This window comes from Cryptomeria japonica, chromosome 7 (genome assembly GCF_030272615.1).
Source record: "Cryptomeria japonica chromosome 7, Sugi_1.0, whole genome shotgun sequence".
Taxonomy (NCBI): domain Eukaryota; kingdom Viridiplantae; phylum Streptophyta; class Pinopsida; order Cupressales; family Cupressaceae; genus Cryptomeria; species Cryptomeria japonica.
This window is the reverse complement of record NC_081411.1, coordinates 608,872,734-608,888,352: the sequence shown is the minus strand read 5'-3', so window position 1 is coordinate 608,888,352 and position 15,619 is coordinate 608,872,734. Positions and strand designations below refer to the sequence as shown.

The 15,619-nt window shown below is 37.4% G+C and overlaps 1 protein-coding gene across 5 annotated transcripts in view; it reads right to left on the bottom strand.

The window, feature by feature from the left end:
* LOC131060626 (telomerase reverse transcriptase) overlaps positions 1-14,640 on the bottom strand; it is a 284,041-nt gene extending 269,401 nt beyond the window's left edge. For 3 of the 5 annotated variants that reach the window (XM_059207616.1, XM_059207617.1, XM_059207618.1), the window contains exon 1: positions 14,110-14,640. In XM_059207616.1, coding sequence (XP_059063599.1) covers positions 14,110-14,412 — 303 coding nt within the window. In that variant the 5' untranslated portion in view covers positions 14,413-14,640. The remainder of the gene's footprint in view (positions 1-14,109) is intronic. The other 2 variants (XM_059207619.1, XM_057993933.2) reach the window with 2 other exon arrangements.
* Positions 14,641-15,619: the final 979 nt, after the last annotated feature.

The following is a 15,619-nucleotide window of genomic DNA, read 5'->3' as shown; positions in this document are numbered from 1 at the left end:
CGCCTTGATGATGCCACTTTCAATTATTCTCTTTGAGACAGGTGATGGCTTGCCAATGTAAGGGACCTCTCAAAACTTCTTCACACTGAAGTTTCCCAAGTTGGTATCTCCAATGTTGCTCCACTTGGACACGATCTTGGTCTCCAATTCTTCATTCCTCTGATCTTCCTTCATGAGGGCTGGACGACTAGTGGATGCTCCTACCTTTGGGGTCGCCATCTTGACACCTACACAACATTTCATAATGAGTAACATATTTCGCAATGTAGAAATATAGAAATAAAGGAAGATTTAAGATTTTAATTAGGAAACTTTATGATAAATCTTGAGTTATCATTTCCTAATTAACTACATCAAACTTAGGATTTTCAAAACAAAGCGCAAAATTCAAATCTTCAATAATGGTGTCTAGGGTGATCTCGCCATACCTCCACTTGAGAATTAATTCTAAAAAATGATGCAAAAATAAGGTGAATTTTGGCTAGGCAAAATGTAGATCAAAGTCCTCCTTTTAGCAAAATGCGCCTCCTTCTAGTCTTTACAAGTATCAACTCCACCACCTCTAGCCTTCAACACTTGAGATAATTTGCTCCAAATAGACTAGCTTTCGCACTTCCTTCCTTGTTCTCCAAGTTCGCACTTGAAATAATGAATGAATGATGGATTAAATTGCTCAAAACACCCCTATTATATAGGGCGTTCACCACTTCACCTCCCCATAGGCCGACTTGATAAAAATAGGCCAAAAAATAAATAAATTTGCAAAAAAGAGGGGCCGACTTAATAAAAAAAATAAAAATAAACCTCCAAGCGCTCCATTTTCAAATTTAATTTAATAAAAATTAATTTTAAATGCCTTAATAATAAAAAAATTCGATTTTTTGAGGCTCAAAATTAATTTATTAAATGCCATGCGCCTTTATTAAATGCCAATTTAATTAATTTTTTTTTTAAATATTTCGAAATTGGTGATTTTGGCATCTAATGCGATTTGGAAGATATTAACGTTGAAATAAGGCAAAAATAAAGAATGCCAATGACTTCGCTCTGGTTCCTTGGAGAGGGACAGGAGCGCTTTTCTCAATCTAGGCCTTGCATTCTTCATTTTCACGTTCAAAACTTCATCTAGGCATCAAAAAATGGTATTTTCAATTGGAGCCTTGAGTTTAATTCACTTGATTTTTAGAAGGAACGTGTCTTAGGACATTTTCGCCCTCGACCCTGGGTGAGGGACAGGAGCACTTTTTCACTTTTGTCCTCAATCCTTCATCTTTCATTTGTTGATTCTCGTTGTGGGGTAAGCAATGATCTCTTTCACTTGTTCCATGCATGCTCAACTCGTTTTTTGAAAGGCAAAATGAGTGTTCCAAGGATTTTCGCCCTGGTCCCTTGGAGAGGGACAGGAGCGCTTTTTGTATTTTAGGCTAGGATTCTCAAGTTTTGAAATCAAATCTTTGTTCACAATGCTTTAGAAGATCCTTCCCATCTCGCACAACCTTGCCTTAGCATAATCTCGGAGGGAAATTGTTGATTTCATAAAAATCGCCCTGGTCCTTCAGTGAGGGACAGGAGCAATTTGAGTCCATTGCACAAATTCATGATCACATTAATCTTCAAATTACCCTCAAGGAGTAGAATATCACATTTCACCACTTCTTGAGTCTTGGTAATAAAAAATATCATCGCAAAATGTAAGGCAAATGGGCATATTTGGAGATTTCACCCTGGTCCCTTGGAGAGGGACAAGAGCACTTTTGCAATTTCAAGCTTATCCATCCTTTGCTAGCTTTCCAAATTATCTTCAATGGGCTAATCATGTCTTCTTCCATTCATTTCAATCACAAACTTGCCCTGGCTTTGCAAGAAATTTACACTTTTTGGAAAATCGCTCTGGACCCTTGGAGAGGGATAGGAGCGCTTTTTTGCCTTCATGGTATATTTCTTTGTCTTTTAAACCTTCAATCGCATCTAAGGCATAAAACATCATTCCTCCTTCCCATCCAAGTCAAGTTTTGCCATAAAATCTCAAACAAAGAGGAGAAACTTGAAAAAACGCCATGGTCCTTCAGTGAGGGACCGGAGCACTTTTTGTCATTTGGGTTGATTTACTCCTTTGTAGACCACTTAAATTATATTCAATGGACAAAACATGCTTCCCTTGACCTCTTGAAATCGTAAAATCACTTTAATCTTGCAAAAATAGTGCAAATTTGAAATTCAAGCTCTAGTCCTTCAGTGAGGGACAAGAGCACTTTTTGTCACCATGATCAAATTGCCTCATCTTTCATCTCAAAATTCCTTTGCTAGGGAAGATTTCATCTTACTTCATGCTACGAATAAGAGTTAATGTCCAAAAAAGGTCCAAAATTGTGCATATAAAGAAAATCGCTCTGGTCCTTCAGTGAGGGACAGGAGCACTTTTGACCTTCTAGGCAAAAAACTTCATCATTTCTTTGTTTTAATCAAGTCTGGATGTTCTATCACGTTCATTTTGCCATCCACCATGCCTTTGATGTTTCAATTTGACCAAACAAGGCCAAGAATGGCTCAAATAAGTCTTTTCGCCCTGGTCCCTCAGTGAGGGACAGGAGCACTTTTGATGATTCAAACAAAATCCTTCACCTTTCCAAGCTAAAACCTCTTCAGGTGGGTGGAGAAAATCACTTGCTTTCCGTTCATATCCAACACTCGGCCTATTTTTACTGCAAGATGAGGGAATTCAAAATTTCGCCCTGGACCCTGGGTGAGGGACAGGAGCGCTTTTTCCCTTTAACCTTCAAAATTCACCATTTTCGTGCCTTCAAAATCTTCAAAAGTACCAAGTCACGTTCGATCATCACTCCGGAAGACCCTGCACAAAACAAAATAGAAAAGTCAATGACAAATATGCATAAAATAACATTTTCGCCCTGGTCTCTGGGTGAGGGACAGGAGCACCTTTTGTCCTTTCTGGCTAAAATATTCAAAATTTAAGTCTCCAATCACTTCACAAGGCAGAGTTAGGTCATCTTCAAGGCCAGGAATCAGTTAGCAAGCCCTCGCAAAACAAGAAATTGTACACAGAATAAATTTCGTCCTAGGCCTCCAGTGAAGGACAGGAGCGAACTTTGTGTATCAAGCATCATCTTGCCTCCGAAAAATGATCAAAATTTACCTAGGCAAGAATACACAATTTCATCTTCAAAATGCTAACACTTAGACAAAATTTGAATTTTCCCTCAAAAAATTCTTGAATCTAGACCTAACCTGGGACTTATCTGACCTTCCTGATAGACTCACCTTATTTCAAAAATCTCAATCTTCGGGAGGATGCTTAATAACTTTCAAAATTTGACTGGACTTAGCTTGAATAATGTCCAAAAAGAAACCCCTGAGGTTTAGCCCTAGCCCAGACAGACCACTCACTCACTCAAAACCCTAAAAGCAGAGAGAAGAATAGGAAAAACAAAAGCGAAAAGAGGGGGTCCCCATTTTAATGGGGCGATGTGTGAAATGGTCACAACAAGTTAGAAGAAAGAAGAAAGGAATGGGCAAAAGTGGTAACAGCAAGAAATGCAAGTAATGTGTAATGGACACCCTAGATGCCAATCTGATCCAAAATCTGGAAGTGATTCTCGTTGAAGTCTGATTTTTAATTTTCACTGTTTTTTTTATTTTTTTGGTTTGTTTGAGAGTTTTCTGTTTTGGGGGGATTTTTTGCAATGCTTGCGACTGATAACTATTTGCAACAATGAATTGAAAAAACTAGAAACCACAATAAGCTTCTAGATAAATAATTACCAACAAATGTAAACTTCTAACCCCTGACATTTTATTTCAATAAACCAGAATTACACAATCCAATGGATTTATGGTCCGTACCAGGCAAGAATGGAGCTACTGTAGGTACTGTACGGCCTGATATTGAGTTTTGTACGGCCCAAATTAGTGTGGTTTTCACCCAGCAAGTCTAGATTCTTCAGAACTCTTCTTCCAAAGCCCAGATCTGCATTGTGTCGGTGCTGCTAAGGTTCTTTCTTGACATGATCGGCTAAATTTCACCACCAAATACTCAGAACAGGCCCTGTACAGCTGCTGGAATGATGTGGGCAAGTACGACTGGGCTGAGAACAATCAGCAAATGCTGTTGCAGGCTCAAAACTAAATTCTGATCCCGGGATTGTCTCCTTTCCAGCACCTCAATGGACTAATCTATCAAATCAACCCCTAGGAATAATAAACTTGCTGTTAAAAATGATGAATTCCCTTCAGAATGTGAGGCTAGGGCTACGTCCAGCCTTCCCAACTCCCAAGAATGGATGTTCTTGAGGGTTTCTGCTGCTGCAACACTCTGGTTCAGAGCTCACAATCTCCAATATTAAAATAATCTTCAACCATAATGAATCGATCCCCCTCTTCTCTCTTTTTATTCATTCTTCTTTTCCCTCTCAAAAGTCGATCCTCTTCCCTCCAAGAGCTTTTGAAATAATAATAAAATATTCGTTATTTTAATGTCTAAAAACAAATTTCCCCTCCTAGAGTTCGACCCACAATGAGGGGTCTATTATTCATTAAAAAGGGGGCCAAAGTTATTAATAATAACTTATTGGCCTAGGGAGGTGTGACCTCAAGACCACTTATTCCTTATTATAAAGTTAAGTGATTAAATTAACCACTTTAACTATTTATTTAATTAAATCCCAACTTAGGAAATAAGTAATATTTCCCATTTTATTCATAAAAAATGCCTCAGAACTCCAAATTGTGATCTAACTGAGGCCACTTGTTCTCCAATGATGCCATGTCACTAGGAGCTAACTAGCAGTGGCTCCTAAAATTTAGGACCCCTTCCTTAAAAATAGGAAATGTGACAAAAGTTGCCAGGATGGTTCCGGGGGTCTCCTGATGCCTCCCAAGTAACTCACAGTCTGTCCCTAAAAAATAGGGATTCCTCCTAAAATTTAGGAGATCGCCCAAAACTGCTCAAATAGGCTCATAAAGCTCTGATGTGTTTGTCTCTGCCCCTAAATGGGCTCCCTGCTCACTCTACCGACCTACGGGAGCCAAGTATAGGCCAACCTCCACTGCTAACTACTCTGTCTAAGGAGGGGGCATTACATAATGAGGATTGGATGTATAGAGGGAAAGCTTAGTTCAATAACAAAACTACACATAATAAATAGGAAGGCGGACCCCCCAGGCACACCTCTCAATGGTAAGCTGGAATTGCAGGGGTTATCCTTGGAGGAGGGGGGCTGGTTTAGGGCCCATAGTTGAGGGGATGGACATAATTGCCCTCTTTGAAACACACGAGCATGAGGGCTGCAAGCTCCCGAATTTTGAGGGTTACACAAAGATTTCAGTATGAAATGAGCTAACCGAAAGTGGAAAGGGGCATGGAGGGGTAACAATCTTAGTAAGAGAATCCTGGGGAAATATCATACAAGTGGAAAGAGAAGACCCAAATAAGCAATACATATGGATAAAAATAGAGGTTAAGAAGCTCATAATTTATCTTGCAGCATGTTACTTTGCTCCCCATGGCTCAAAATTCTATAAAAAGAAGAAATTAGACAAAGAGGACCCATATGCAGCCCTGAAAAAGGATATATCAGCATACAACCACAAAGGAGAAATCATCCTAATTGGAGACTTTAATGCTAGAACTGCAAATAAACAGTCTCTTTGTCTTACTAATGAAGAGAAAATAGGCGACAACCCTCTATGGCTGGAAGAGGGAGGGAGACAAAAGTGGGAAAGACTATCTCAAGATGAAAAGGGGCTATCACACAATATGAGGCAGAATTATTGGGAGTCTACAGCTTGTATGATTTTATTATATGCAATGGTTTAAAGTTTGGCCAAGCTCAGTGAACATTACATGTCACACCTACAATGGTCAAAATGTGGTGGATTATGTTATAAGCTCAAAGAAACTCATGACAAGTTTAATAGACATAGAGGTGAAGGATTGTCCCATAGAAATGAAATCAGATCACAAACCAATACATATAAAGATCAACATACAAAAAGACATTCAACGTCAAGAGAAGATGCAACAAAATGAAAAGAAAAAGGCTACTCAAGGTACAATCTTGTTGACGCGTGAAAACCAAGAAACCTTTCGAAAAACACTCAAAAAACAGTTTCACGAAGTGGGAACCAATGGGATGGTCAATTCAAATAAGAAAGCTATAGGCAGCATCATGTTGACCTCTATTATTCTCAAGGCTCTCAATTCTTGCAAAAGGTCTAGGCCTAAAAGAAGCAACAAAAATAGCTTTCCAGCAAACCCATGGTATGATGAGGATTGTAAGGCAGCAAAGAAAATAGCCAAAATATGGGATAATAACAGGGAATCTGTAAAGCTGGTTAGATTGAAAAAAGAAGTCTATATGCAAATAAGTAGAAAGGAGTTGATTTCACTTGGGAGGCACAACCCAAGAGGCTTTTGAAAAGAGTTGCAACAAAAAGACATGAATAAAGAAAATAATATCGCAGATCTTGAATGGTTACAGTATGCAAAGCAGCTATATGAGGGAGGGCAAGATAAAGACAGCCCTCTGATAATCAATTCAAGGGCTAAACTTTTCTCTTCGAAAAACATTAAAGAAGGAATAAAGAAGATTGTGATGGGTAAAGCTCGAGACATAGATGGTCTTCAAGCAAAACACTTAAAATGGGGCTTGGAGGTCCTCATGCCTCACATTAGAAGAATTTTCAATGGGGTCATTCAGTATGGGTTTCCGACAAATTGGACAACTAGTGTTGTCATCCCCTTGCTCAAAAGCGGTGACATTAACAACCCTTCAAATTACCGCACTATAATAATCAATCCTCTTTTTGGTAAACTCTTTGGGAGCATGATAGAAAAACCAATCAGTGTTTGGGCTGAAAAGAAGGGAAAGAGGGTGAAAGGGCAAGCAGGCTTTAGACCAAAGCATTCCACCATCAACCATTACATGACACTTACACACTTGTGTTGGAGCTCAAAATTGAAGGTTGCTAAACCCTAAAGGTATGCCAAGCCTTATGTTCAAGTTCAACATTCAATTATGGCCAACTGATGGAATAAATCAATGTAATTGTGATTCCCTACTCTTTAGGCTCTGCTAAACCTAGGCGGGTGTACCTTCTAATTAAACAAATTTAATCTTCCTTTAATCTATCTTCTATCTTTATCTCAAAATGGCATGAACTTCTAGAATAGATTAATTTAACTCCTAACCCTACTCCTATCTCCTACTTGCACAAAACTAAAAATGAAATATAATTAACTGCTTTTCTTGAGATTATAAGTATATGATTCTGACCAGTGCCTTCTTCACCTATTGGGTTCAGAGTCTCATGAATTCCTTTCCCTATATTCTCCTTGTTAGACAGTTCTTAAAAAACATCCACTGTTAACTCTTCTTACACTTAGTGATTAAATTTTATTATGACAATTACCATGCATGCAATTTTAATGATTCCTAGAAAGAGGCTAACATAGTAATCAATCCAAGAACAATAACCTTTCTTGATCATTCCACAATTCTCAATGTAGTAGACTGAAAATAACAAAATAACCACTGTATGCAGAAAAGCACTTTAACGGCCTTTGATTTCTTGAATCAAAATAACAAGCTCGAATTGAAAAGCATTCACAATAATCTTTTACACCAGATAGAGATGAAAACAAGCTGATGGTATTGCCTATCCAAAATATTAATTGTTTCTTACTTTTATATTACAAAAATGATGATATCTATTATCTCCTTTTATTTTGGTCCTGATTTCCCTCTTATAACATTAAGGGAGCACTTCAAACCGTTACAACCTTTTGCCCTAAAAATATTTAATCACTTTATTCCGCTAGTCTTCACATTACATCTTCGTGAATAATATTCACACATAGGTTATTATCACATTACAAGTTGTGATTTGAAATCTCTTCATTAAATCATCCTCAAGGAATGTTCCTTGTAGAAAATATTCATTCATGAATAAATAGATTCACTCATAAAAAATATTTCATGTTATTCCCAAATAATTATTTATTCGGTCTTCATCAAATGATAACAATATGAAACCTTATATTTTCACTTTCATCATGTGTCCCTTTATAATTTCTCTTCTTGAAAATACTCTCGTGATTGCATTTTCTTATTATTCCTTTCTCTTTTATACAAAAATACCCCTTGGATCTTTTAATCTTTTGTTTTCACTCGCATTTTAACCTCTATAAAAGCAAGTTTACCTTGTTTATTACACCCTTTTACCCTAGGTAAAAATAATTCCTCTTTGATTATTTCTTACTTATCATTCAATTATTTTCCCCTTTTCATTTCACTTTAATTCTTCATTTCTTTGATAATATTTTCATCATCTAGCTAAATTGTTTACCTATACTTGATTTGATATACTCTATTTTAACTATTGAAAGTAACAATTTACTTGGAAAAGTTACCTTGTCGCATCTACTACTCATAATGTTATGTTATGAAAATATTAATTTTACGATACCATGAAAATCCCCATTAATTGCAAAATCATCAGTACTTCTCCTAAATTTTCTCACTAGGATGCTTGTCCTCAAAACTCCTCGCAAATATTTTTACCTCCGAAATGAGAATACTTCTATTTTGACCGGTATGCTAACTCTCTTCTTGCAATTTGAAAAATATTATTAATCTTAAGATACCTCATTATATTTTTAGGGCTTCTTCACAAATTCCTTTTTGTCGCAATCTGCAATTAGATGACATCTCATTGGTGTGTTCTTTTGAGGTATGTCTGTAATTTATTCTCGGTTCATATTTACATATGATCTATAGTCACCAGGAAAAGCACATCCACACAACCACCACCGATCCTACATGGCATAATGTTAAGAGGCGTTCTAGAGTGTTGTAACGGTTTTGTGAGCTTCCTTCTAGAAATCCTTTTGTGGACGTTCTGCAATCATTCCCTAAGATCATATTTCTTTAAGGACACCTGACAAATATGTGCAGTGCATATGTTTCTATCAGCGCCCTTGCAACCACAGCATCTGGAAAGATTTATTTTCGTTCATGCCTTGATGGCTGTCTATACAGTTTTGAAACTCCCATACGGATGACGAAAAAGACATGGAGTCTGACATTACACCTCCAATTGCATTCGATTCAAAGGTTTCTAAAGTCTTTTCAATGAATTCATTTTCTGCTTCCCGTGATTATTGCAATCCATGAGATGATACTTCCCACAACGTTTGCGATCTATATGTGACTGAGCGATCTATATGCAAGTCAACCGTTTTAGTTACAATTACAATATCATCCTTTATGATTCGATAGATGTCCATAACCTAATCCAGTGTTGGCGGTTATCGAAAAGGATTTTAGAATTTGAATTTACACCATGAGAGATTTATTTTCTTCGAGCTCTTCTGGCAAATATTTCACGCGTTGTGTCTCACAAAGAATCTTTCCACCACTATGCTTCAGCGGACATTATTACCTTATTCAAAGCTTTTATCAAACCATTCAACAAATCCATTTTGTGTATTCCTTGTAACCATGGCGTTCTATGATTTTTTGAGGCATTTTTTAAAACAGTTCATGTGTCGGGTTTATGCTTTCTGCATTATCAAGTCTCCAAGGCAATTGTAACCTCAACATTTGATAAATATGCAAACACCAAAGAACACATCGCATTACCACGGCAAGTTTAACTAGCACATAATTGAATTCATGGTATCCATAATGTAACTAGCACAGGCGGGTTGGACGCTAGCATTGTTGATTTTACACCTTTCAATTGCAGATTTTAAAACATTTTATCGAATTCACTGTGTGCATATTCTGCAGTCACGCCATGCCATGAGATGGCTAAGGCGATTCAAATATCACTCACGTTATCCGCATTTTATCATTGTTGTGGATCAAAAGACGATACACTGTGCTTATCTTCCAATCGATGAAAGCCAGATAAACCTCCACCCCCATGGTTCCTGTTGGGACACTACAAACTCTAAACATTTCCATGCAAAAATTAGGGCAATGTGCACATCCACTACCCACTACGGTTTGGTGGAGGTTTACATCATATTACAAGGCTCGCATTTTGTACAGGGTGAAAGAATACCGATGAATATCGTGGAATTTTGTCATCGTGCCCACCACTTGCATTTGCTTGTAAGTCTTCACGACTTTCTCAGTAAGCCTACTTCATGCATATATTGTAGTTCATGTCAAGCCACAAGATTACATCTCTCTGAGGGATACTTATCAAACGAGTTAGGCCCGCAATCCGTGACTCCATACCGTGTAAATGTGTCCATCATGATATCGTTTTCCAGTATGCTCTCATGGATGCTTATACACGTTACAAACTTACAAGGTTACCACAGCTGCAACATCCTTCGATTGCCCTAAATTTCCTTTTTGGTGTAGCCTTCATTTCGATAAAACTCATTTTTGTCATATAGATGAGCCTTGCTACGCCGATAATAAATTGTTCTTGGAATTTTGGGACCCCACCAATACCTTTGTTTTTAACTTTAATTTCTTGCTCCATTAATTTGAAGTTTTCAACCCTAAAGTAAAATTAGGGTAACTTTAATTTTTCGGTGTAAGACTGTATTTCGGGGAAACTATTTGAAACTCTGACGGCACGCTAAGTTTCACCGATAATGGACATTTCTTTTCTTGCGAGGCCCATGATATGTGCTACTTTGTATATTAATTTTAAACAAATTGAAATGCCTTCATAGATTTCTTTTCGGTGTAGCTCCTCTTTTCGGTGAACCATTTTTACCTTCACAGATATGCAAATCACCCGCTGCTCTTTATCCTCAGTTTCCCTTTGGGGTTGATCCCATCAAACTATCTTAGTTGGATCAGAATTAATTTAAATAATATATCTTTAGGTCTGAAATCAACCTCTTGCTTCTGTGTGCTGTGACATTCATCTGCCTCCTTTTGAAACTATATGCTGGGCTCTACCCTTATGGGAGCCGCATTTACCCCCACATATAGTGAAAACCTACCACTCAACTTGGATTTCAATAGCCTCAAAAATATTGATTTAGATTATCAAGCTTCTGGAAAGCGAAATATTTACCTTTGTGAGAGATGAAGTTGGGTCCTCCCATGTCATTATTGGCATTAAATCTGGCTTGCTATTCATGTCTTTCATTAATGAACTCGTAACAATAGTAAACTCATCTCATGATCAAATAAACCATTCTTCTCAAGCCAATATCCACAAATTGGAAAAGCTTGATGTCAGCAAGGACAACTTCAATAACCTTGTGAAAGTGCTCTCCCTAGTTAATCAAATACAAAAACTACGTGCACAGTTGCCAAAAATTTAGGGCTCCAACAACTTGATCGAGAAGATTTAGGATAAACTGGGAGAGGTCTTTTGTTGTTTTATTCACTTCAAAAAAGCTTTTGGTACGGTACCTAGAAGCAAATTGTGGAGTAAAATGGAAGAATTGCAAATCCCAAAACAATACAGGGCTGTAGTTCATAGGCTGTATAAACAAGTCTAGGCCAAAATTCAAACCAAACAGGGATTTTCAAGAGTGTTTTGGAAGTGATATTAGGGTCAAGCAGGGATGTCCATTATCCCCTACTTTATTTGGGATATACATTGACAAATTGGAGGAATGGATAAACAAGTTTGGTGGTGGGGGGGTTTACTTGACCAATTATGTTATAAAGTTGCTTCTCTATGTTGATGATCTTATTTTATTGGCAAAAACAGCACAAGATTTGAGGGAACATTTAAAAGCTTTAAAGCTAGTTTGCCATAAGGTGGGGATGCAAGTGAACACTAGCAAAACTAAGGTCATGATTTTTACTTTGAAGAGAAAGAAGGTTCATAGGGAATTTGTTTTTTAAGGCAGCCCCTTACAGGTGGTCAATGAATATAAGTACCTTGGCCTTGATTTCCGTGACAAACTCAGTTGGGAAAAATGTAGAGCAAAAAGGATACAAGGGGGGTGGAAAGCTTCATACTCATTGCAAAATAGATGCAGAAGAATTGAGCTATGGGACTAGAAGACTAAGAAAACTCTTTTTGGGATTCTAGTGGTTCTATGGTACTATACGGATGTGAAGTTTGGGGTAGCAACACTTCAGCAAAAAAGTGGAGACAAATAGAGAGATTACAAAAACATTTAATCACAAATAGCCTCAAGATTAAATCAACTATTCCATATGAGATTGTCTTGGTAGAGGTCGAGGCTTTCCTCGTTGAAGCATCGGCTATGTTTCGGATGTTAAGCTATCTAAGAAGATTAGATAACATGGAGACTCATCGCTGGCCAAAAATAGCAGTTGGAGAAATTAGATAGAAGGAAGAGCACGTGGATGAAACAAAACATCAAATGGATGAACAAGTGTGGCATTAACATAAGTGAATGTCCAAATAACAATGGAGAAATAAAAAAGTATGTGCAAGGAAAATTCAAAGAAAGCATGTGGAAAAGGCCGCTTGGGAGGAAAAAGGAATACTATATCAAACATTTCAATCCTACGTATGACCATATGCAAAAGACCTACATAGGAATGGAAATAAAATGAAAAGCAAAAATGTTAATAGCTCAGATAAGAACTAGTTCGCACCAACTTAGATGTGAGACTGGAAGATGGATGATACCTAAAGAGGAGTGGGCAAATAGAAGGTGTAGACATTGCACTCAAGAAGAGGTAGAGACAAAATGTCATTACATCATGAGAAGTTCAGCTTACAAGGATATCTGGATCAATTATATTAGAACACTAAAAGTGAACAGCTTGGGTAATTTGTTTGAAGAAAAGAAGATAACTTGAGTTGCAGATTTATTGGTCAAGATTCACAGTAGAAGATCCAAGTTGCAGAAGGAAAAGGAAAAGGAAATTTAGGCACCGTGTTTTGGGTGTGCATGCTTTTCTTTGCTGGCTATCAGTGGGTCCCATAGGCTGCTTGGCCTCGTGGACGTGATTAAAAACATTCATTCATTCATTCAAACATATATAAATGTTCATATATGATGATCATTGAAATTCAAAGAAAGCAATAAACAGAAACTCGGAAACAGCAAACTATGAAACTAAGTCAATGAATTGAAATCGTGAAAGAGGTTTTAAAAAAATTGGTGTCATTTTGGCTCAGGATCTTACACCTTTATGTAAGCAGATTCGGTTGTGTCCACCTAGCGAATCATAAGCTATTGCATATTGTAGAGGACAAACTTATAAGAATTAGAAATAAGTATGTAAAGCTGTGTTTCTGCAGAGGACCACTATAGTACATTAATAGAGATATCCAGATTAGAAAATGACAATGAAATTTCCATGGATGGTGAGGCTCAGGTTCCAAAAGCTAAAAAGACCTCCGTGTTCGGCTGTGGAGAATTCCTCGGGGGGAGGATACACCACAGCTGCAGTACCCCAGGCAATTGTTAGTTTAAAAACAAGCAGAGAAAACACATAATAATGAACAGAAAACAGCAGAAAGAATAATAGACACAATAAAGAACTCAAGACACAAGATTAACGTGGTTCACCACTAAGTGGCTACGTCCACCAGAAACGCAGGGAGAATTCTTATTAACAAATATCCAATACTACAATACATCATGTATGGGCTGCACACAGCCATTTATATAAACATATCAAATATGAAATGAAGAGTCTTCTGGGGAAGACAAACAGCCATGTGACTGTTGGGCTTCATATACCCAACAGCAATACCAGTTAGGTGGAAATCACATTTAAACATAGGAGAAATTACCCTACTGGATTGCATGCCAGATTGAGCCATTGTGCACAAGATATTGGACTTATTAAAATTTGTGAACTGCAGGAACACGGCGTTGGCGATTCATCAAGTACAAAAATACTTCCAGCTTTTGAACTAAATGTGCTTTTGCTAAGCAAATTTCAACGATGAACTTTTGCTTCTTTCTTTACAATGAATTGTAAAAGGCCAACAAATAACAAGAATTTGAAAACTGAAAACCTTGATTGTTAAAGAACAGAGAATTGGGCCTTATAATCGATCACTTTCTCGTACAAATGTCCGTATAATCACCCTGCTACATTAGTTTTCAAATTTCAACAAACGTGAGAAGGTTTATAGAAGCCTCCAGATAAATGTTGCGATGAAAGTACTTACCTGCTGCTGTGTCCATCTGTTTTCGAGCGTAAACGAGTGAGGCAGAGATGCCGGGTTCGAAACCACTCCATAGCTGCACTCCAGCAATTTCCAATACTCCGCGTGGTCTTCATCTCTTAAAAGGTAACCTGGAGGATCGCACTTTAAACAGTAATTGAAATGTTCGCATTCACAGTCTGCATTACTAAAAGAGGTGCCTAAGAGCTGTAGAATAAGCTGCCGCAGGGTTTGAATTCGGTTACCATAGACCCTATACAACACTTTGGGAAACTTCCTCATCTTGGGCCATTCTTCTACAGGCATTCCTGTACTCTGCTCACTTCGAATGCTTGTAAGGATACACTGCAAAGCGAAACTGTTTAACCTTCTCGCTGTTTGCTTTTGGGAATTTTAATCCAATGCTTATCCCTATGTAAATCCTACTATCTCCAGGGTGGCACGTTAACGCATTCATGAACAGCGGAGTTCTTGTCAACTTTTATATGTCACGGAAATGTGAACCTTAGCTCTAACCCTGGGCGCCCCTAACTATGGAGTTATCGTGCCCTCTTAACTTTGTGGGGTCTACGAGTGTATACGTAGATGTTACCCGATGTTGCGCGCCATAAGTCTTACGACGGCCATGCTATTCTCGTGGCCATTGTCTATGCAGCACTCAAGTTGTCATTTGAGTGTGTTTTTAAAATAATTAAAAATTAAAATATAACGAGTTTTTTTTTCAATTAATTATTAAATACGATCAATGGTAAATTCTGATGCAATGTTGTGCATCTTATATTTGGGGTCTACATCCACTCAACTTTTAAGTGAATAAAAGTCTCAAGTTAACTTTTTAATACAATCCTCATCTTAAGAATTGATTGTTAATATTTTCTATTTTCAAGTTATTTATTTTTTATCGGATTTAGTTCGATGATATATCAATCATTTGAAACACATATATCTCTTTTTGACTAACAATATAAACCTTCTCAAAGTTGAGAGTCGAGCTCTCTTAATTCATAGATTTATGGTTCTTGTGACTTTAAAAGAAACCTTCCATGATTTATGATTCTTGTCAACCTAAAGAAAGAGGTGGTTTAGGTATGAGATCTTCTCTCCATAATAATATAGTTCTTGCTGCCAAATTATATTGGAGATGGTGGGTGGAAGAGCAAACCTTATGGTGGACAATTCTTAAGCTCAAGTATCTGAATATGGAGAATCATACTTTCATCCTTATGATGCTAACCTTTGGCAATGGTTTTTAGTAAAAAAAAGCTATGAAATTGGGGAGTAGTATGATTAAAGGTAGCCTTTTCTAGATTGTGGGGAAGAGAGACCTTGGTATTTTATTGGATGATACGTGGGACCAACATAACCCTCTTTGTGTAAAATTTATTGATCTCTTAGGATTAAAATAAAAACCACTGAAAGTGGCTAAAATTATGTTTCAAATTTCGAGTATGCAATCATGAGGAATGGTGTAATTTAGCTATGGAAAATAAATATCTTTGGCCAGGTTACAAAG